Source organism: Boleophthalmus pectinirostris, unplaced genomic scaffold (genome assembly GCF_026225935.1).
Source record: "Boleophthalmus pectinirostris isolate CB_2022bp ecotype Guang Dong unplaced genomic scaffold, ASM2622593v1 HiC_scaffold_12, whole genome shotgun sequence".
NCBI classification, from domain to species: Eukaryota; Metazoa; Chordata; class Actinopteri; order Gobiiformes; family Gobiidae; genus Boleophthalmus; species Boleophthalmus pectinirostris.
This window is the reverse complement of record NW_026571018.1, coordinates 17,063,495-17,086,767: the sequence shown is the minus strand read 5'-3', so window position 1 is coordinate 17,086,767 and position 23,273 is coordinate 17,063,495. Positions and strand designations below refer to the sequence as shown.

Here is a 23,273-nt window from a genome sequence, read left to right as displayed (position 1 = left end):
GCTCAAGAATTCATATTCACAGGGCTCAACATGCTCAATATCTGCATTATGCAAATGCAAATGTACAAAAATAATACATATATTCACGTTTTATATTTCAAATTCACCTGAAGTGAACGCGCATCAGACGCACGCGTGGATCTTGACGTAAATGGAGTTGAGTCAGGCCTGAGTGATCGAGCACAGATCCCAGCCCCAGAGCGGAGTGTTTTCATGCTTTCAACCTGCGCCACTCTCTCTGCCATGGCGTCCGTAATGTATCTCATGAAGGAGGGGACATCATAGCAGCGCATACCTTCTTGATTCTCTGAAGTTTGTGTCGTGCGTTTCCTACATTCATCCTTGAATACAAATATTCCGTGAACCGGCCATGACCGTGGAGCAGAATGTCCTCCAGCAGCATTCTCAGAAGGTAAGCGCACAAGCTAACTTATGGCTAACTTTAGCTAAAGTGATGCTAACTGGGGCTCAAACTGCGTACCGAGTTGGTTATGCAGTATCCTTTGGGCGTTACTTAACCCGTATGTCAGATTATTACCCAGCTAAAAGAAACATGCAAAATCAACACATAAACTGCCCGGGAAACGTCCACATGATCAAAATTAGCTTCGATGTTATTCCAACGCGTAGCACTCCGTTATCCAATGTTTTGCAAGATGCTCAGGAATGTTGTTAGCTCAACTCTGCGCGGAATGGAAGTTCACCTAGACATATGCATTTTCCAACTGTGTGCAGATGTGCATCTTCGTAACTGGATTGCATTGTTTTCCATGTGCAAAACACGCTTTATTTTAGTTAGCCCGCGTTAGCTCTCCACAGTGTCGTCAAGAGAAATAAACAAGGCCAACATAAATCGGTTAAGTTTTCTTTAACTTGAAAGGCATGCCTCTATTTTATGGGTTAATAGGTTAGTTCTGTTTGGTATTGCAGTCTCTCATCATGCTGCAGACTTGTTATGCGTGAATATATAGATTTGTTGTTGTGATCAGGTGGTTTCAATACGTGATATCTTTGTTTACAACGCATGGTCAGTGGGAAACATAGAGGCACACTGGAGCCCCGCTGTTCTAGTTTTGGGCGTTTCATAACACAGAGATGCTCTTAGGTTTCGTTTATAGGTGTGTTATGATCACGTATGAGAACTCTGCCAAGATGGACTCATTTTTAAGCTTCGTCTCTGGGATTAGTCTTTGACAGCTCTGCTTAGTTATGTAACTGAAGTAGTGATGATGGTAAAACACAACTATGCAGCGGCGCGTTGCCATGTGCTGTCTGTGTAATTATGGAGCCTTAAATTGACATGTTGTATTATATGAAAGGAAATCCAAACCTTAATTGTGACATTTTTGTAATTTATTATTTCACCATAGAGTAACAGTCAAACCAAATGAAAAATGAAAATGAAAACAGAATCAAATGAAAACAGTCAAACCAAACCAAAAATAAAAATGCTTGAATAAAATACAGACATAAAAGTAATAAAAGAAAAGGAGTAAAACAAACAACTTGACAAAAACTGAATACAAAAATAAAAAGAACAATATACTCAACTGGTCAACTTGGCTCACACAGACAAAATGCAACACATAGCATTGCATTTCATAAAAAACTATAATATTCAAGTTACCACACTGACAAACAAGAACAAATTTCAGCAATTTAAAAAGGTGTGATTAGAATTGATGTTTGGTGTTTTGTGACTTGGTTGTTTGTAGAATGGTAACAAGGTGTAATGTTTGTGCATGTAATAACTTGTATATAGTCACCTGAGGTCAAGTTCAAAACGACGCCTAATCCTGTCAGACTGTCTGTCTGTGTTTCTTTTGCAACTCCTTTAAACGCACATAGCAAAACTGTGCCAGAACCCGATAGCTGTAATGCAGTGGGAATGCCCCTGTTTGTAACCTGCCCCACACTGGCCTTGCAGAGAATGCAGCGGTGTTATTCGCAAGCGGATGACCACTATGACAAACTGCTAAGGCAGGCTGGTCACATGAGGATGAGAAGTCCTGTGTATCCTGGTTACATACAGTTGTGTGGTTTGCTGCAGAGAACTGTTTTCCTCTGCTTTAAACTGCCCCTGCAGTCTAAGTGTCAACAAATAGTATACAACATTTACCATTTGGCCTTATGATGTAGTAACACTCCCTTCACATAAAGAGAAAATGTATAATTATATACAGCATTATTTAATAAAATTCTTAATATTTCAATTACAAATGTTAATCTTGCATTTGAGACCTCTGGGGAATGTAGAGAAATGAACTGCTAAGAACGCAATTGCAGGTATTTTGTAAGACATTTTTGCCTACATCTGCCATTAATTACAAAACTGAAACCGTTTGCAATTATGAGATTACAAATTGATCGATTACAAAGATTCCTCTTCAGATGGAATAAAATTATGCTTAATTGAGTGCAGCTTAACATGCTTCATCTCTAGGCGTGACTTTCACTGTTTTATGTGCAGTTACTTAAGCAACCATATTCAAAGTGACTCATGGTTCAGATTTTTTTTTTTTTACTTGCCAAGTTCTTGTTCTCTAAGTATTGTGCAACCCTTCTTATATTCTCAGTAAAAATCTTAACTGAAAAAGGGAAAAAAAAAAAACAACAACCATATTAGCTGATTCTGTTTTGAATGAACATGTGTGTTGCCCAGTGCACCTGTAGAAGCTGAGGTCTTCTGCTTTCGACACTGACACTAAGTGCACTCCTCCAGGCCAGTATTTATAGAACTTTATTCAAGGTATAGATTGCAGGTTAAGTGGGGTGTGAAGTCAGCTTTAGGGCATCTGGCTTTGGCATGTTTGGAACAATAACAGGTTTATGAGATTTCCAAGAATTGACAAGTAATAACTGTGTTTCAAGTTTGGATTTCTATTTACCTTTAGGCATTTATTTAGGGATTACTTTGATGTGAATGGTTACTTTATAGTTGGGGGAAACAGCAAATCAAACAGAACTGAGTCTTCAAATCCTCACTTAAACTATGTAAATATTTATCAAGATCCTTACGATGATTATGTTTTTAAAATGTTGGCTGAATTTTACTTTCTCTTTCAACAGCATCAGCAGACGCTACTAAACCAGTTGAGAGAAGTTACAGGCACTACAGATGTTCAGTTGCTTCAACAAGCCCTTCAGGTATGCAGGAATAAAGTAAGAACAGTGGTAACATATTTCCATTTTAGCAAATTAGTGATTTCAGGTGACTTAAATTGATAACTTGATTATGACACTAAGGAAAAGGCTTGATACTCTATACACATTTTGGTACCACAATGATGATAAGTTGGTATTTCTGTAGACAATAGGCTGCAATTTACAACACATAGTAATAGTTTTTTCTTTCAAATTTGGGGATGGGATCTTGTACTGCTTCTAGTATAGGGCATTTCTATTCTAAAATATTCAAATTTTGGCATCTTTATGTGATTTCTTCCATATTAAAATTTGTATGATCCTTATTATCAATTAGTATCTGGGTATTAATACTTTAGTCAACCCTGTCCCCAATTTATATATACATTTCAAAAATGGTACCTACCTGGAGCTGTTGTAAACATAACTGATGAAAATGTTGCAGGTGAGCAATGGAGACCTTGCGGAGGCCGTTGCTTTTCTAACGGAGAAGAACGCCAAAGTTCCTCAGCAACAAGATGAGACGACCTACTACCAGACGTCTCAGGTGGCTGGTGACAGGTACATCAGCGTGGGAAGCCAAGCAGACACAAGTAAGCAACAAAACTAAACTAACATGAATGGGGATGCTACAGTACTCATTATAATGTCAAATTATTCAATACGACCCTCACAATTCAAAACAAGTGTGTAGTTGAGTGCATAGTTTCACAGATACAGCTGGAAAGGGCCTAACTCTGCTGTATTTATACAGTTAAGAGGTGGTGTAAGTGAACGAAATAGTATAGTAATAATGTGGATGGTTTTAGTTTTAGAATTCACCTTATTCTGCCCCACCCACGTTTGTCTCTAAATGCTCCTAAACGGCTTTCTTGTGGTGGCAGTTCTGGTTAAACAGGGATTTCGATGGCAATTTGAGGAAAGTTTTGCCACTTAAATTTGACATAAAGCAAGTTAATTTTGTAAAGTCTTCAGTGTTCATGTGCACGAACAAGTCAACAATGCACTGATTCTCTGGGGTATTTCAAACAAGTTTATAGTCCATATTGAACTTATGTGCTGTCCTTGACTGCCCCATACAAAATAAGGTGAATAGTGTAATTGAAATAGTATGTTTATTGATAATTGCCGTAAAAATAAGAGACTGAACATATGTTTTTGTTATTTGGAGACCTGTAAAATCATATTATGACCCATGTATGAGGTTTGTATTGGATCGTACGAAAAGAATATCCTTTCATCCTAAATGTCTATGCTTTTGTGACACATTTATCTTTTGTCTGTGTAGATGTGATTGATCTCACTGGGGATGACAAAGATGACCTCCAGAGGGCCATCGCGCTCAGCCTGGAGGAGTCAAATCGGGCATTCAGGGAGACGGGCATCACAGATGAGGAGCAGGCCATAAGCAGGTGAGTTTAAAGGTACAATATGTAACTTTTTGATTGGGGTCCATCACCTGCTTGTTTCTATAGATACGTCATTGCTCTGCCTCGAATGTTCCATGGCATGACATTAAACAGCTCTACTTTAGATTTATTAAATTACAGGTGTTCAAAAACAGGCATTCTAACTGTGAGTGGGGTTGCCTCTCCACAGATCTGACTTGTAAGTTGGTCTGATTTGGTCTTCATGAAGATAGAAAGGTTTAACCCCATACTGTGAAATATTCCAGACAAAGTAATAACATCTCCATAGAGAAAAAGCATTTGATTGACCCTCCAGCAGAAAAGTTACACAATGCACCTTTTAAATATAATAACATTTTACTTGTCTAACCAGCTCTTCAGTGTACTTTATGTGCTTGTGACACAGGGTAAATAATAGTAATGGTATTCTTTCTTATGTCTTTTCTTCCAGAGTTTTAGAGGCCAGCATTGCAGAAAACAAGGCAAGCCTGAAGCGCACCCACACAGAGGTATGGAGTGATTCTCCAAATCCACACGACAGGAAGAGGATCGACAACTGCCCCGTGGGGTTGAAAAATGTTGGCAATACCTGCTGGTTCAGTGCAGTTATACAGGTGAGACTGTGCTCTTCCTATCAATCAAACATGTCATGTCTTCTTACATTTGCCTTTTAAGTTCCTTTTTCCTCCCTGTAATAAATTCAAATTAGTTTTTCCCCAGTACAGATATTTTACATATTCTAAAAGTAGCTTTTAGGGTGATGATAAGACTTGCTTAGACCTAGACAAACTTTTTTGATCCACAAGGGAAATTATTTGGAGACAGTAGCTCATACATCACAATATATTATAATAACAAAGAGCAAGAATGTAAATGGTAAATTCTGGTCATGGCATTTCTAAATAAGTAGCAAAAGATGGGTGTCAAATAAGACATAATTATAAAAATATATATGTACAAGTAAAAATAAAATATAGTAATACTAATATATCTCAGCTAACTAGAAGAGGTCAAAAGAATAAACAGTGCAAAGATGATATAATGATTGACAGGACATAGGGTTATCTACAGTATATAAGACCATTGTGTTCAGTCTAAAGCATTTGCATCACACTCAACCAGGAACTTCAGTTAGCATGCTAGTTGTTGTTAGCATTACTCTGATAGCAAAACTCTTTTCTTGCCTTATAAAGCGCTTATAAACTCACTGCAGAGATGAATCATTGGTATGCTATGTGTTAGGTAAGTGGGGATTAATGTTGGACCGTTGCAATCTGTTTAAAATGAACTACTTCTGTTTTTCATGTTGTTAAGATGGCACAGTCCCTTTTAAACTAATCGACTGCTGCACAAATATGAGAGATGAGCTCTGAATACAGCATCACATGGTGTCTGCCTTCTGTGTGTAATATAACCCCACCCCATGAGAAGTCGGCATAGGTTCAAACTCATCATGCTGTGCTAGATTCAAGTAAACAACATTCCACTATACAAGCAAAGTGTAGCATATGTGCTTGTTGTTGGAAACTGATATCTACTTTTTGTGTCTTTACAGTATAGTTTGGAAGTGATATAACCAATTTTTTTATGAAATAATTAAAAGCTGTTTTCCTGTTGTACAGATAGATTGTGACTAGGGCTTTTAATCACTAGTTGAATAATCATTTTATTCAGATTTATAAGGATTTTTTTTGCTTTGGCAACAGCAGAAAGGAGAAGTCAGTGATTGAATTTGCAGAATTTGGTATTTTTGGTATTTCTCTGTAGAAGGCTGACTAAACTCATGATTCACAAGTTATCTTTGTATAAATGCCTTGTTGCCTAGTACTTTTTTCTGCATAGATCTTTATTTTTGCATTGACTCCTGTGCAGGTGTAATTGGGGTCAGATACACAGAAACACATAATAGTTTTAGGAGCTTTTGCCACACCCCCTTGCTGATGTCTTAATTCATGTCTTCACAACAATATTGGTCTAATTTTATGTCATTTTCTTTTCCCCAAGTCCTTGTTCAACTTATTGGAGTTCCAAAGGCTGGTCCTCCACTACTCTCCTCCAGCCAGAGTCCAAGACCTGCCTCGCAACCAGAAGGTGAGAGTTTTAGGAAAAAAACTGTGGCTTTGAGATCCTTTTGTCCCTTATGTTGAAAGTGCACTGTGTAATATTTCTTGTGGAGGGTTCACCACCTGTTTGTCTCTATGGAAATGTTATTGCTTTGTTTATAATATTCCAAAGTATAGATTGCCTATCAATTACGAGGGAGACAAGCAGGTTACAGTGTTTGTGAATGTTTTATGGATGAAAGTTTTATCAGTGCATTTTGAGTTTTAAAGCTATTGTGTTAATTTTTCCCTAGGAACATAGAAACCTACCATTCATGCAAGAGTTGAGAAACCTCTTCTCTCTGATGGTGGGCTCTAAGAGGAAATATGTAGATCCTTCACGGGCGGTGGAAATCCTGAAAGATGCTTTTAAGTCCAGTGAGTTGCAGCAGGTAAGACAATTTACATTTTGTATTTTTATATTTTACTGTATTTGTATTGTTGTTTTGTGTTTGATTTAATTCAATGTATGTTTTTGGGGGGGGTGTGCATCAAATCATTGCAGTGACCAAAATCTGTACACATTCACTTCTTGGGGATGTGTCTCCTGAATGTGAGCAAAAAGTTGTTCCTCATTTAAATTCATATATGTGTTAAAATAGGGTAAGGTTAGGATTAAGGCTGCAGGCAAGGTAGTAATTATGGTTAAGGTTAAAATCTTTCTCCAAGATGTGGATCTACGTCAGTGTAATGTTCTCAAAAAAACGTGCAAACCCAACGTGCATATGTGTGTGTTCAGTTGTTTTTGTAGGTCTTGCCTCTTGTTCTTTCAGGCCAAGTTATCGGCGACTCCCCTGATCCCACTAATTTGTAACCTTTCAAGAACGCTTAACCTTTCACTGTTCTGCTAGTAATCTGTCCACCGCCCCTTCTTATCCTCTTTGGACTCGCTCAAATAATATTGACCAGGAATTAGCTGGGGTGCATATATGTCCTATAATGTAACTTCCATCTGTCAAGTGCGCTGAGCTTGTCCTTACATAAGCAAAAGCACTGAGCCCATGTCTGCAGAGGGCATCTTAGGTCACCTCTTATGGCCTCTGTTCTCATCCGTCATGTCACTTCTTTGTGTATTAGACCGGTCAGATAGAAATTGAACTGAATTACAAGTCTCCATTGATGTCTTCTCGAAAGTGGCCCCAGGACCTGCAGTTTCCCTTTGAAGTTCAGCACTTTCCTTTGTCAAGACCAGCTACCTCAAATCCAAAGCTCAGCATACTTAGCCGATGATGGTCCTGGCAATAAAAAATAGGGATAGGCAATATTTTGGTTTGCAATAATGATATTCCTGGTAATATTGTAATAATAATAATGTTGGTCAGACAATGAAACATCTACCTATTTAGTTTTAGCTGTATAGATATTTGGCACTAATATTTTTAGCTGCCCTTCTCTGTGTGCCCATGTATCATCCTAGTTTGTCCTCAGTGCATCAGATTTGTTTGAGGCTAAAACAGAACAAATTAAAAATGGAAAGAGAAGAGCAATTGGGCTAAAAATATGGTTGTATGTTTACATCAACACATACTTGTTGATGTTGTTATTATTTTTTACAAAACCAAAATCATGCTCAAAATTATGCTAAAATCTTAATGTCGGGTTGGGAAATATTGGCCACTACAGCAAGACCTACATCTCAAATTGGTATCCAGCCTTTCCTAATAAAACAAACCACACAAGATTGTTACACATTATCAATCTGGGATGGCCCTCTCTGAAAGCGATTGGAACACGGAACATCATGATGACTGTTTGAATCTGATTGGTGGAGGCACCACTACAGAGAAACAAGCCAAAAAAAAGAACAACTTTTGTTACATCCAGTGCTTACTTTCTCCATGATTTTCACAAACAAAATAGTGTTGACTCTAACATAGGATGAAATACGTCTGTTGGTGTTGCCGTGTTTGTTTTGGTGTGTTGTGGCTTTTTGACTTTGGATTCTGCACAAATATAGAGAGAATCTCAATATTTGACACAGAATCCATCTTGCTGTGCAAGGTTAGTCCAACAAGTCATTTAAAAAATATTCTTTACTTTTTTTTTTTATCATTAGCAGGATGTGAGCGAGTTTACTCATAAGCTGCTGGACTGGCTTGAAGATGCCTTTCAGATGAAGGCTGAAGAAGACAGGTAAACAAAAGCAGTCCATTTTGGGCTGCATATCTGTGATTTTCTTCTTTCTTGTACATACAGTTTTATGTTTATTAAAATATATTCTCTTAACTGCGTCAGGGAGGGTGAGAAGCCGAAGAATCCGATGGTAGAACTGTTCTATGGACGGTTCCTTGCTGTTGGTGTCCTCGAAGGTGAGATCATATGTTTAATCACAAACCATGAAGAGTACAAGACATAACAAAGAGAAGGAGGGCTGGCACGCTCTGATTGCAGTAGCGGGAATGCAAGCAAGTCTTTGCCCCCAGTAATGAAAGGTGACCTTGCCTTAATGAGATGTGGTCCATGTAAACGAGCAGGGTGGGTGCATTGATTGTAGAAGACCTTGACGGCTGATTGACATTGTGCTTATTATGCATGACAATACTGGCCCAGAGCCATACAAAGCTGGGCCAGTGGACTCTGCTACTCATAAAATGACCTTAATGCCTCATCTGCATGTCCGCTAGCATCTCCCTGCTCCACTGTGGGGAGATTCTCAGCACAGTTTAAATCATCATAATGTGTGAGTGACTGCTGAACAAGTCAAAAGCAAACAAGTGTGAAATGGATTTAATTATTGCAGGGCTTGCACATTCACATTGGGTCTATGCTTTCTTCTTCAAGTTCAATTCTACTAGTTTGACCACATCTGTTCATTGATTTCTCAGGCAAAAAGTTTGAGAACACGGAGATGTTTGGGCAGTACCCGCTGCAGGTGAATGGGTTCAAGGACCTTCATGAGTGTCTGGAGGCCGCCATGATAGAGGGGGAGATTGAGTCGCTCCACTCAGCAGAAAACTCAGCCCGGTCTGGACAAGAGGTCAGTGAAAAAGAGCGAGAAAAGGACTGCAAAATGTACACATGAAATATTTTTTGAAGCCAAACATATTCTGCTGGCAAACGTTGAAAAAAATATTATTTGTCTTATTCTAGGTTGTATATGTATTATTATTTCTTAATCCTTATATTTGCCTTCCAGCACTGGTTCACAGAACTCCCACCGGTCTTGACATTTGAACTCTCCAGATTTGAGTTCAACCAGGCCCTGGGACGTCCAGAGAAGATTCATAACAAACTTGAGTTTCCCTCTATGCTGTACATGGACAGGTGTGTGTTCTTTCACTTTCTCCTAAACTGATCTGAGTGAGGGTTCAATAACAGGTCTTATTTTCTTCTTTAGATATATGGACAGGAACAGGGAAATAACCAGAATCAAGAGGGAGGAGATCAGAAGGCTGAAGGAGCACCTTACATTACTCCAACAACGACTAGAGAGGTACTGTATAGAAACACAAACATAATTCCCCACATCTTATCCTGTAGAGGAATCCTTTGTCATAGTCATCGTTCTCTTTCATTTCTTTTTCCTGTTAAAGGTATCTGAGTTATGGTTCTGGCCCCAAGAGGTTTCCTCTGGCAGATGTTCTCCAGTACGCCATGGAGTTTGCCTCCAGTAAGCCCGTGTGCACCTCCCCTGTGGACGACATTGATTCTTCTGCTGCCCCTGGAGGTGCAACTAGTCAGCAGTTGCCCCCACCAAGGTTAGTTACAAATTGTCAATTGTACAATTATTTACTATTTGTCTTTTTATTAAAAACATCTTCAACTAGAAAGAATCTAAAGAAACTATCAAATGGTAATGTAAAAGTTCACCTGTCTTCTTAATATACAGCACAACGGAGCAGGACTCTGTGGCTCCACTTGAAAGCATGTGTCCTGCTGCATCATCAGGCTCCACAGGGGGACAGCAAAGAGTGCCCATTCATAAACCCTTTACTCAGTCGCGGTTACCTCCGGATCTCCCAATGCACCCGGCTCCGCGCCACATCACAGAGGAGGAGCTGAGGGTGCTTGAAAGCTGTTTACACCGATGGAGGAGTGAAGTGGAGAATGACACTCGTGGTATTTTTAACTTCCTATTTTTATATTCATGACTCATGGCCAAATGCAGACTAATTATATTTGTTTTTCTTGTGTTCAGATCTGCAGGGCAGTATTACCAGAATCCACAGAACCATTGAGTTAATGTACTCTGACAAATCTATGATGCAGGTAAGGTCATTGGCTGCTACATTAGAAACTCCATGAGAATACATGTGTTAATTTGTACTTGCTCTGTAATCCTTCTGTGCCAGGTCCCATACCGGCTCCATGCTGTTCTTGTGCATGAGGGCCAGGCCAATGCAGGCCACTACTGGGCTTACATCTATGACCCCCATCAGCGCTGCTGGATGAAGTACAATGACATTTCTGTCACCAAGTCATCCTGGGAAGAGCTTGTGAGGGACTCGTTTGGAGGCTACCGCAATGCCAGTGCCTACTGCCTCATGTACATCAATGACAAGAAGCCCTTCCTAATAGAAGGTTCATTTTACTTTGGAGTGGTGCTTTATTGTTGCATGATACAATTTAACTTGTCCGTTCAACTTTATTTTTTGGGGTGTTTCAGAGGAGTTTGATAAAGAAACAGGTCAGATACTCAGTGGTTTGGATAAACTCCCTCCAGACTTGAAACAGTACGTGAAGGAGGACAATGAGTTGTTTGACAAGGAGATTATGGAGTGGGATGCCCTGCAGGCCCGCAAGGCTCAGCAGGAGAAACTGGCTCTGGCAACAGCTGCTGCGGCTGCTGCTGCTTCAGCCGCATCCAGCACCTCCACCTCCTCTTCCTCCCCTCAGCCAATGAGCATCGAGTCCAGCACCCCAGACAACACAGGTGGGTTTTGTATTTGTCTTGATAGTTGTGTGAAGAGCATTTGCTGGATCATGCAAATTACAAAATATTGTTAATTTATGCCACGTTTATGGTCATTTGATCCTTCTCTCTCCTGTAGTTCCTCAACAGGATCCTGAGTACATGGAACAGCCTTCGCCTACCAATGACTCTAAGCACCTGCAGGAGGACACAGAGAGGGCCATTTCCAAAGCTGTAGCTGAGCAGGAAGAAAGAAGCCCTGAAGCATTACTAAATGCTGTACGTACAACAAGCCATTCTGTCAAGTACATTTTAAACAAATAAACAAAAATAATATACTGCCTATTCAATACAAATCATTATCTATAGGAACGTAGGAAGTTAAAACATGCTGCTGTCCCTTTCCATCAGTCATCCATTCTTAAAACCTGTCCCATTCTCTCTACAGTCTCCTCACTCTCCCTCCTCCCTTCAGCCTGAGGCCAGCCCCCCCTCGGCCCCCTCCCCTGACCTGGTCAAAGAGGATCAGAGCCCTGGCCAGCGCACAGTAGAGGTGGCCATCCCTCATGTTGGAACCTTTGTCATACAGGCAGAGGAAGGGGGATATGATGACGAGGTAGCTTTTTGTCTAAGCTAAACTCTGCTCAGCCTCCGTGCCTGTTTGACACACTGAATGAGAGCACTGTTGCCCCATTCACCTGGCTCTTTCAGATCTTTCACACCTCAAATATGTGACACCTTTTGCCAGCTGGGTCCAAGCTTGGTTTGAGGTCTGAAATGCCACACAATGGACTGACCTCTAGTCTAGTCTTCATGCATGGGTCTAGTGTGGAACGTCTCTCCTCAAGCCAGACTGCATCTTGGCATTAATGCGGTAGACATTTAGCTGGGCGCTTCGGTCTGTGTGGTCTTTTCAATTAACTAAATCCATACTTTTGTCAACTCTGTCTAAATTAATGGGTTTATGGTATAGGTTTATATAGATGGCTTCATTTTCGGGTTGGAAGTCAGATGGTCATTTTTGAGTTTCTTGCTGTCTGTGGTACCCAGCTCTGGTGTTGGTATATTTCCATACTGTCCTAACACATCGTTTAGGCTTTGCCCTTGTTGTGGCACCCTTACTTACTGCATGGACGGCTGTGCGGTTGGCATGCCCCTTCTGTGGTATGCTTCATGTTGTGCACGTAACAGTAGATGACCATAGATGACCATGCCCATGTTGTTCTGTTTAACTTGGTTCCTGCTTCTTGGGCAGGCTATGATGACCCCGAACATGCAGGGTATAATTATGGCCATTGGCAAATCCGGCAGCGTATATGAAAAGAATGGGCCAGAGGCGGCCTTTTTTAAGGTACATCCTACCTTTTGTTCACCTCTATCACCCTCATCCCCTCCCACACTCTGTTTTTATATGTTATTATATCAGCGGTCTACAAACTAAGTTTTTAACTAAAATACTGACTTTTTTACTTAAAGGTGTAACATTTCTAGTGGAGGGTCCGCCACCTGCTTGTCTGCACGGAAATGTTATTGCTCTGTCTAGAATGTTCCAGAGTATAGATTAAACTTATCTATCACAAGGGAGACAAGCAGGTTAGAGTACTACGCTACATTACAGTTCAGATCTGTGGAGAGTTGCTCCTATTCACAGAAGGAATAATTATATTTTTAAGAAATAGAAACACCCATAATGAATGCCTAGAATAGAATAGAAAGACTTTGTCATTACACAATAGTATAATGAAGTGGATATGTTTAAAGTCATATCATGGAACATTCCAGCCAAGTAGGTTGCGGACCCTCCAACAGGAAAGTTGCACAGTGCACTTTTAACTTTAACTAAAACTTACTCAAAAATAAACACAATGCATTTTTGTCTCTTACAGCAGAGGGGAGCGCTTGCTAACATGGCTGTGTAATAATATATTATATTTTTTCTGTGTCTCTGTGCTTATAGGCCATCAAGCTGGAATACGCTCGACTTCTGCGGTTTGCTCAAGAGGACACTTCTCCAGAGAATGACTACCGAATACAGCACATTATCGTCTACTTCATTCAAAACCAGGCTCCTAAGAAGATTCTCGAAAGAACTCTTCTCACACAGTTTGCAGACAGGAACCTGGCTTTTGATGAGAGGTTGGTAAAACTTTAAGGTTTGTGCAGTTCCCAACAGGGGGCAGCAGAGACCTAAAATGAGTTGCGGTATGAATAGCTTTTATAGTATTTTGCCCTCACCCTGTAAACTACTGAATTGTCATCAGTTATTTTAGCTTAATACTTTTCCCCATTGTTCATTTGTCGTTGTGAGTAATGCTTGTGACTATACAGTCCCTGACAAAAGTCTTGTCGCTTATCCATTTTGTAGAAACAAAAGCTTATAACCCGACTTTAAATTAATCGATTGGTTTTAGAAATGTCTCATATGAAGCTAAAACCCTCCCAAATTATGCTCAATATACTAAAATAAATTTGCTTCACTGAAGAAAGATTGATCATTTAATGAACACAGAAAGGTCAGATTTTGGCAAGACAAAAGTCTTGTCGCCTTGTCATATGATGCACTCAATCCTAGATTACAGCCTCATCTGTGATCAGTTACTGATAAATCAATTAGTGGGTGTGTATAAAAAGAACCCCAGCACACCAGACCTTCACATCAACTGCAACTTGACCTCTGACAACATGCCTAAGATCCACCCTGAGACCAAAGCGTTAATTATCAAGAGGCTGAAGACCAGATCCACTGCTGAGGTGGTGACACCTTCAATGTGTCTCAGTGTGAAGTACAAAGAATAAGAAAAAGATCTGAAATGACTGGAGATGTTTCTGACAAGCCCAGGTCCAGCAGACCCCGCAAGACAACTGCTCGGGAGGACCGTTTGTTGATTCGAAAATCCAAGGCCAGCCCCTTTTCCACTGCAGCAGACTCCACCAGGCCTGGTCACCTCAAGTCCCTGTGTCAACCACAACAGTTTGTAGAATTCTGTCTCGAAATGGCCTCCATGGTCGAATCAGTGCACAGAAACCAGCACTAAACAAAAGGAAATTAAAAACCGTGTGGCATTTGCCAAGGCCCACAGCCTGCTAAAAGGATGGACACTGGAAAAGTGGCAGAAGGTGGATTTCTCAGATGAATCCTCGGTTGAATTACATCACAGCCACCGCAAATATTGTAGGAAACCTACTGGAGCCCGCATGGATCCAAGATTCACCCAGAAAACATTTAAGTTTGGTGGCAGAAAAATCATGGCCTGGGGTTCCATCCAGTATGGGGGTGTGCCAGACATTTGCAGGGTGGAAGGCAATATCAATAACCTAAAATATCAAGAAGTATTAGCTACCTCTTACATTCTCAATCATAAAAGGGGTCAAATTTTGCAGCAGGATGGTGCTCCATCGCATACTTCCATCTCTACATCAAAGCTTCTCAAGGCGAAGAAGATCAAGGTGCTCCAGGACTGGCCTGCCCAGTCACCAGACATGAACATCATTGAACATGTCTGGGGTAGAATGAAAGAGGAAGCATGGAAGGCAAAACCTAAGAATCTTGATGAACTCTGGGAGGCATGTAAGACGCTTTCTTTGCTATTCCTGATGACTTCATCAACAAATTGTATGAATCATTGTCGAACCACATGGATGCAGTCCTTCAAGCTCATGGAAGTCATACAAGATATTAAATATGGATCTCAGAGCACCACTACTTAATTCACTGACGTTATGCATCATATTTTTGTATTTGAAGTAAATTATTTGTTCAATTTTCTGTAGGCGACAAGACTTTTGTCTTGCCAAAATCTGACCTTTCTGTGTTCATTAAATGATCAATCTTTTTTTCAGTGAAGCAAATTTATTTTAGTATATTGAGCATAATTTGGGAGGGTTTTAGCTTTAATATGAGACATTTCTAAAACCAATCAATTAATTTAAAGTCAGGTTATAAGCTTTTGTTTCTACAAAATGGATAAGTGACAAGACTTTTGTCAGGGACTGTATACTACCTTCTGAACTACAATTGTTGTTCTCTAGGGATGTTGCTGTATAACATTTTATTTTTATGATTATTGTGAAAAGATGTGTCACAGATTGATAACATGATTAAACAAAAACAAAATTCTTAATTCACTTTCAATCGTTGTGTCTAATAGATCATTTCTGTAGTATGTGGTCAGCTTTGAAATCAATCTTTCTGAATGAGAAGTGAATTTAATTTAGACAGATTGATAGATTTAGATAGATTGCATTTGATTTATATGTGTAAAAAGTAGGTTTTTGTTCAGAGTGCAGATTGTAAAAAAACTCAGAGCATTTGAGACAAGTCTGAAATAGGAACTGATAAACTAGATCAAGAATCCCATGGATTTCAGAACATGTTTGTAGAGGTCTACTGGTTCAACAAGATTTTGATATTCTTTGCTGAGGACATTCTATCATAAAAAAAATAATTGCAGCTTTTGTGATTTGATAATTGTGCCAAGTCAAATAGCAATTCCTATTCATTTGCGATACATAGCTTAACCTTAGTTCTCTTCTTCATTCATTCAGCACTAGAAAGAGTCATGAGGCCCTGTTAAAGCTTAGGGCCAGGGTGGAACCAGGGCTCTGACTCACCACCTCAGTGCTATTGCCAAATTCTCTTTTAACTACATTCCTGCTTGTTCCTCTGCAGATGTAAGAGCATTATGAACGTGGCACGTGCCAAGCTGGACCTCATCAAGCCTGAGGAGGTCAACATGGATGAATATGAGGTATTTGTGCTTTGCTTTGCATACAATGTAAATTTTGTGTGCTCAACCATCAAATGTTCAAGTAGTAGTAACATTTTATTTTCACTCTCGTAGATCTGGCATCAGGACTACAGAAATTTCCGTGAGACGACCATCTTAATGACGATTGGATTGGAGCTTTTTCAAAAGACAAAGTATGTTAACTTAAACAGTGCTTATTCCTGTGAGTGCTTCGCAAACTTTTAAGCCTGGAGCAAAATGAAAATTATGCCTGCAATATATATATTTTTTATAAGTTTAGTGTGTTATTTGATCAAATTTAACTCAACTATTCAGTTTTCAACTCAGAAAAAGTAAATTATATCTTCCAAACATACCACCCTAATTCAGTGCTTCACGACCGCCATTATGAGAACCACTGCTTTAAGTTGTGCCTTGGAATACCGTTGCTTTTATCAATTCTGCTGCAGCTCAAAGTGACCAGTAGAGGGCAGCAATTAATAACACTAGCACAGAGTTTATAAAGCAGCTGTCATAGGCAACTCATACTTTCGTATTAACCCTAAACAGTGTTGTTTTATGTATTTTAATGTGAGTATTTTGTTTTTCAGCTATGTGGAGTCTCTGATGTATTTGATATATGCGTACCAGTACAACAAAGAGCTTCTGACTAAAGGACTGTACAGGGGGCATGATGAGGAGCTCCTGGGACATTACAGACGAGAGTGTTTGTTGGTGAGTTCTGTTCTGAGTGGAGTGGCTAGTATAAGACAAAAATGTGTATATATATATATATATTATATATATATATATATATATATATATATATATATATATATATATATATATATATATATGTATATGTATTTTCTTTTCATCATCTCAATGTCAATATTTAGACAATATTTTAAAAGTGCATCAGGTATGTGTTAAACTGTGCCTATAAGTGTCTTGGTTTAGGTTAAAGTATCGCACAAAACATGAATAGACTTAATCTAACCACAAAAGTGCAGAAATATCACTTTATAGAGAGAGATTACACTATGAGATCATTTCCAATACCTCATAATTAGTCATTCTCAGAGAAATGACAGAAGGTGTGGTTATTCCCATAAGTATTTAATTATAGTGATTATCAAACAGTATCTCACCTGCAGAAAATGATTCTTGAATGAAAGCCCTTCTGTTGAACTTGCAATCTGAATAAAAGTGACTGACTAGTCTACTTTTTAAATAATCTTCATTGTATTTTGACAGTTGTTATAGTTATTTGGATCATACAGACTAAAACACATGCCAAAAGACCTTTTATAACAAAGACAGCAGCATTATTAAATCAAAATCTCCTAAAATAATATACAATTTCAGATTTTCCACAGTAATATACTTCATAAATACTTTTATCTAGAAGCCTCCAGTCACCTTATTTCAACTTTTATTTGTACATTGAGATATTACAAGTACAGCTTTAAAAATACAGAATAGTGTTAGTTATTCTGTATTAGTTGTAACCCAACAACATTTGCAATATCATCCATTTTTCAATATCTCTCCCATCTCCTGTTCTGAGTGAAATTACAGAAGATAGGGTTTTTCCTCTAAGTCTTTAATTACATGAAACAGAGTATGTCCCCTGCAGAGAATGACTCTTAAATGAAAGCTTTTATGCCGAACTCTGTGATCTCTCTCTTTTCTTACATCTCAAACTTCAAAACTGACTCAGCAAAATGAACATGGGCACTTTCTGCATCATCTTGATGAGTGTGTTAAATAATCAAATGATTTGCTCAGATTTCGCACTGACTTCCCCACAGCCCTCGGAGAATTCCTATGAAGTTTTGTCTGATGTTTTTGGAGCACTGTGATGTGATATCTTTTGATTCCACTAAATACCAAGCTGCGGGCCTTGCTATGGTATTTTTGGTTAGTGCTGTGGGTATTTTGGTCGGATCAGGCTTATACTGGTCTTGGGCTGTCCTCTTTGCTGCTGCACTCGGTAACCTTACCCCAGCATTGTGCTCATAATGTAATCATTGGAGTGGGAATAGGAAGCAGGAGGCCCATAGAGTGTAAACACATTAGCATGAGACTTGTCCTTATCCAACCCCAGACCTCAGCCCAGCACAAACGCATGGGCCAGAACCTCGACTCTGTCCACTCAGCTGTTTACCTCAACTCTTGTTTTAATTGAAAACACTACCAACATTGACACAGCTAATACTCTTGGATGCGTTGCAAATGTAGCCTTGCAGCCACTAATTCAAAACTTGTTTAAAAGGGCTTCTATCCTTCTTTCGTGTTCCCTCCGGTGAGAAAAGGGAGGTCAGTGAGTTTGTCTGTGACGCTAAAAAGGGTTTGGCCAAGAACTTTACAAAAAACATTCACTTTGAAAGAGAAGAAAGATAGGCCGTGCAAAGGCTGGTTAAAGGATATTTTCTTAAATTATTGCCAGAAGTCTCTGAGATCCTGTTCTAGTGTTTCCCACAAGTTTAGTCTCTGGTGGCACGACTGGTCCAGTTATTACTCATTTTATTTAATGCAAGTTATACATGGTATAGTATAGATGTGTGTATTCCTGAGTTTCAGATGACATCACTACATTATATACATCAGTCAAAAGTTGGGATACACCTTCTCATTCAGTGTTTTTTTTCTATATTTTTACTACTTTCAGACAGAGGTGGGGACTTGCAAGTCGTGACTTGGACTCAAGTCAGACTTGAGTCACAATTTTGAGGACTTGACTTGACTTGATAAAATGGACTAAGACTTGGGACTTGACCTGAACTTGAGGTCTGTGACTTGAGAAAACTTCTGAATCTGAATTCTTTCACACTAAGAGCTTGTCAAGATATTTTTGCATTTCTACTACTCTTATATATACTACTCTCTTATATAAATACTCATATATATATATATATATATATATATATATATATATATATATATATATATATATATATATATATATATATATACCATGACTTTATAAGTACAATTTATCTTAAAGTACTTTGCAATTTATGTAAATATAAATTGCAAAAATGTAAGTACTTTGGTTTAAAGACTTGAAATGACTTGAAGCTCAAAGCAGACGACTTGGACTTATGGGCCAGTGACTCGAGACTCAACGTGAACGTGCCTGTATTTGACTTGAGACTTACTTTAGACTTGCAAAAAGACGACTTGGTCCCACCTCTGCTTTCAGAAGACATCAAATATATGAAGTAAGATACATGGAGGGGGCAGCTAAAATAAATATATTTAATATGCATGTTTTTGTTGTAATGAGGGGAGTTAATTGGTCTAGTCATTCATCAGCTTCAACATTTGTGAATTTACCTTTTACGTATTTTTTTGACACAGTGTAATATAATGGGGAAATTTGGCCTTTCTATAAGTGACTAGCCCCTCAAACTGGCTATACTACAACAAAAACAGGATTTTAAATCAGACTGGTCTATTGAATGTTGTGATCTCATCTGAAAGGCAGCTTTTGCCTCTGCTCATCCAAAAAGTACTGGTTACAGATTAAGTACAGTAAATACTATAGTATTTGTGTTAATTTTTTTTAGATTTTTCAGATACACTACATTCTATTTCATAAAATAATGACAAGCCAAAGCCACTGGAGACAGATTTTCAGTGGAACATATGCAAACTCCTGTCCAATTTATTTGAGATTTTCTGCAGCTTGAAAAATTTTAATGATTTCACATCCTTCTCCACAGAAACTAAACGAGCAAGCGGCGGCCATGTTCGAGTCTGGAGAGGAGCCTGACGTGAGCACAGGTCTGGGGGTCATGAATGAACTGGTGGTGCCCTGTATTCCTCTGCTCCTGGTGACGCGGAGAGGGACCTGCTTGCCGTGGAGGACATGCGCAACCGATGGTGCTCTTACCTGGGCCAGGAGATGGAAGGTGAAGCCTCAAGTGGATGGGTTTGGTTTGGAGATGTGGTACTTTTTGTTACCATGGTTTTATTCAGCTTGACAAAATTTTACAGAAGAATCGGTGTTCATCTTGACAAGAAACCTTAATTTAGTTCTAGTCTGTATTAGGGATGTCAAAGTATCAAAAATCAGATACTCTATCTAACTATCAATACGAAAAAGTCACATTAACAGGACAGAAATTAACCTTTTCTGAATAGCTTTAGACTGATCTTAAGCTGTAACAAGTACAAACAACATAGATTAGTATACGCCCATGAACTATTGGACATACTGTACATGGACAACTGGGATATTGCAGAGATATAAGGTCACGTAGTAATATAAAAGACAGTACAGTGTTTTTATCATCTTTGTGGTTTCGAAATTGGTATCAAGTTTTGTATCTATTCCAAGTCTATTAACTAAAAGGATTATTATTATTATTTTTTTTAATTCAGTCAACTAATTCTTGACTAGTTTTATTCGATGAAAATGACAAGTTTTACTTGTAATAGTTTTTGTCAAGCAGAAAATATATGTTTGTTTTAACCATAAGAATTTTATTGGCTTGCTTTGTGGAACATGTAAAGACGTTCCATGGACCTTTTAGTTTGTTTATGGATTGGGGCTCTCAGTTCAAAAAGGGAAACTTGGATTTGGCCTCTAGTTGTTCCTTCCTTTCATTCATCTATGTTTATGTTGAATAGCTAGCGACAATATAAGTACTTTTAGTTGACAAAAAAATATACGCATTGTTTTATTCAACAAAAGTGTGAATAATTTTGGTCATGCTACTTTTAATTTAGTTTTAGTCCACAAAAACATGGCATTGGCAAATACTGTGACAACATTATTTAGTTTAGAATCAGTTTTACAATACTACTTGTTTTCAGACATCTCCAGCTATCATTGTGAAAATATTTGCCCTTTGATTTTTCTAGTTGGGGATTAGGCTCTGTTCATTGTTACAAAACGCCCACACATTGACCGCATTGTCTGTCCTTATTTTTACAGCGAACCTCCAGGAGAAGCTCACAGACTTCCTCCCCAAGTTACTGGACTGCTCCACGGAGATCAAAAGCTTCCATGACCCCCCGAAGGTCCCCAGCTACTCAGCCCTCGAGCTGTTTGAACGCTTCAGCCGCATAATGTCCGTCATGGGGAGGGTGCCCAGCGAAGGCAGATGAACTTTGAGGAAATTTTTCCCCAATGACAACGGCCCCAATCCATGGACCTGTTTAATTCACGCCTTCCTCCAGTATCCAGGATCTGCTTTTAGCTCTATTCCTCTGTTACTATTTTGCTGCTATAGTTTTTATCATTATGGTTATGAGTTCACTGTTATTTTAAACTAAACAAGAGGTGGAAATGGACTGATGGAAAATGACCTGAGGGACACTATATTTCAGAATGGTGGCAATTTTACAGTAAAAGAAACCACACAGATTATTACAGCTTTGCAAAAAATCAGTTGAAGTTTTTCATAGTTCATTGTAGTTGTTTGGTTAAAGCTTCTACCCCAGCCCAGTTCATGGTCCCTCTCCCTGTGAACAGTTACCCCTCTGCTCTGCCTCCAGTTTGGTACAGTATTACCATGTTTTGCTTTATTTTTCTAAGCAAGTATGAAAAGAGAGCCCTCAGATTGTCAGCGGCTCAGAGTATCTCAAATGGGTCTCACGTCTCTAGACTGTGCCAGAGTGAGATGTTTTAAGTGCTGTGGTAGACGGCCATGGACGTCCTGTGGCTTGTTAATAACTCGAGAGAATAAAGTTTTATTTATGGCTCTTTAGGCCAACTTAACATGTGTGTATGTTGTTGAATTTCACACATTGACATATTATTTGGTCAGAGGTGGGTATAGCAGTCAAAAATACTAGTCCAGTAAGACTAACGTTACTCAAATTACTAGTGGTCCAAGAAATTATTCAAGTAAGAGTAAAAATTATTTGGGAAAACTACTGGTCAGTTAAGAAATACAAAAAATATCGTGGAATGTTGTAAACTCTTGAGTGTTGCACATTTTGAAACTGTTAGTGCTGCAATAACCTGAGATTTAATTCAGTTTGATTATACAGAGTAAAAATTGGGGTGAAGAGTGGGGAAGACAGTCAGTTGCCTGTGGTACTCAAGCCTAATAAATAACTAAACAACATAGGGAAAAGAAAGAAATATCATTACATCTTTTTTATGCCATTTTATAGGTCGAAGAGAATAAGAGTCTTGCACAACATAATTTTCTGCTACAATCACAATATTTATTAATTAAATATTTTATCCTATTCGTTTAAATTATTGAGTGAGTAGGTTAAATGTACTTATTTGGATTTCTCTCATTGTTGGTTTTCAGATGACATTATAACATTCGAGAGACCAAAATATTTAATACATACAGGGGCAGCAAAAATAATATTATTTGAATCCAGATTTTTGTTGTAATACAGTGAGTTTTTGAGTCTTGTCCGTACTGGAAATGAACAGATTTAACATTTGTGAATTTACCTTTTCAATATTTCATGCCTGGAAGTATCACATTGTAGAATCTGAAATCCACCAATCAGAGACTGCGGGGTCATTATATTGGTGACAGAAACTTGTACAATTTTTCAGCAAACAGCAAACAGAAAGCCACCTTTTCACAACCTCTCCATGTCTCTACATAGACTTAGCTCCAAACAAGTCCAAACTTCCGCTCAGAACATCTGCCCACCTCTGAGAGTAACTGGTGAGCACTTTATCCAACAGAGATTTGTGTAGCACATGTAGTAGTCCACTTTCATCCTGTGAGATGTGACTGAGATACAATCTACCAAGTTTTACTGGCTTCGCCAAAGAAATATTGAATTTAATATTGAGAAATATGAATTGAGTGTATTGTAGTCTACTGTCTTTGTCAGTGTAAACATTTTACTGCCTCAACTACAAATGCATGTAAAGCGAACATCACATAAGTAACTGTCCAGTGTTTAAATCTACTAATACAGTGTTACAGGTAGTTTTGCACAACATGGACAACCAAACACCTGAAGACATTTTAGGTTCTTTCACCTTTGAACAGTGCAGCATCCCCACAGCAGTGGCTGCACAGAGGCTCACATGGGACTACAG

At 38.8% G+C, this 23,273-nt stretch overlaps 1 protein-coding gene across 1 annotated transcript; it reads left to right on the top strand.

Annotated features, from left to right (window-relative positions):
- The first annotated feature begins 216 nt into the window (after positions 1-216).
- Positions 217-21,968, top strand: usp25 (ubiquitin specific peptidase 25). Its single transcript, XM_020934511.2, is given in 27 exon segments — positions 217-412; positions 3,070-3,147; positions 3,590-3,737; positions 4,433-4,556; positions 5,005-5,167; positions 6,558-6,644; positions 6,910-7,047; positions 8,712-8,788; positions 8,891-8,964; positions 9,481-9,632; positions 9,792-9,919; positions 9,993-10,088; positions 10,189-10,353; positions 10,485-10,714; positions 10,794-10,864; positions 10,948-11,176; positions 11,262-11,528; positions 11,647-11,786; positions 11,956-12,123; positions 12,763-12,858; positions 13,465-13,643; positions 16,177-16,255; positions 16,349-16,428; positions 16,846-16,969; positions 19,966-20,077; positions 20,080-20,154; positions 21,183-21,968. Coding segments are annotated over 27 exon segments (3,495 nt in total). The 5' UTR covers positions 217-370; the 3' UTR covers positions 21,356-21,968.
- The last annotated feature ends 1,305 nt before the right edge of the window (positions 21,969-23,273 follow it).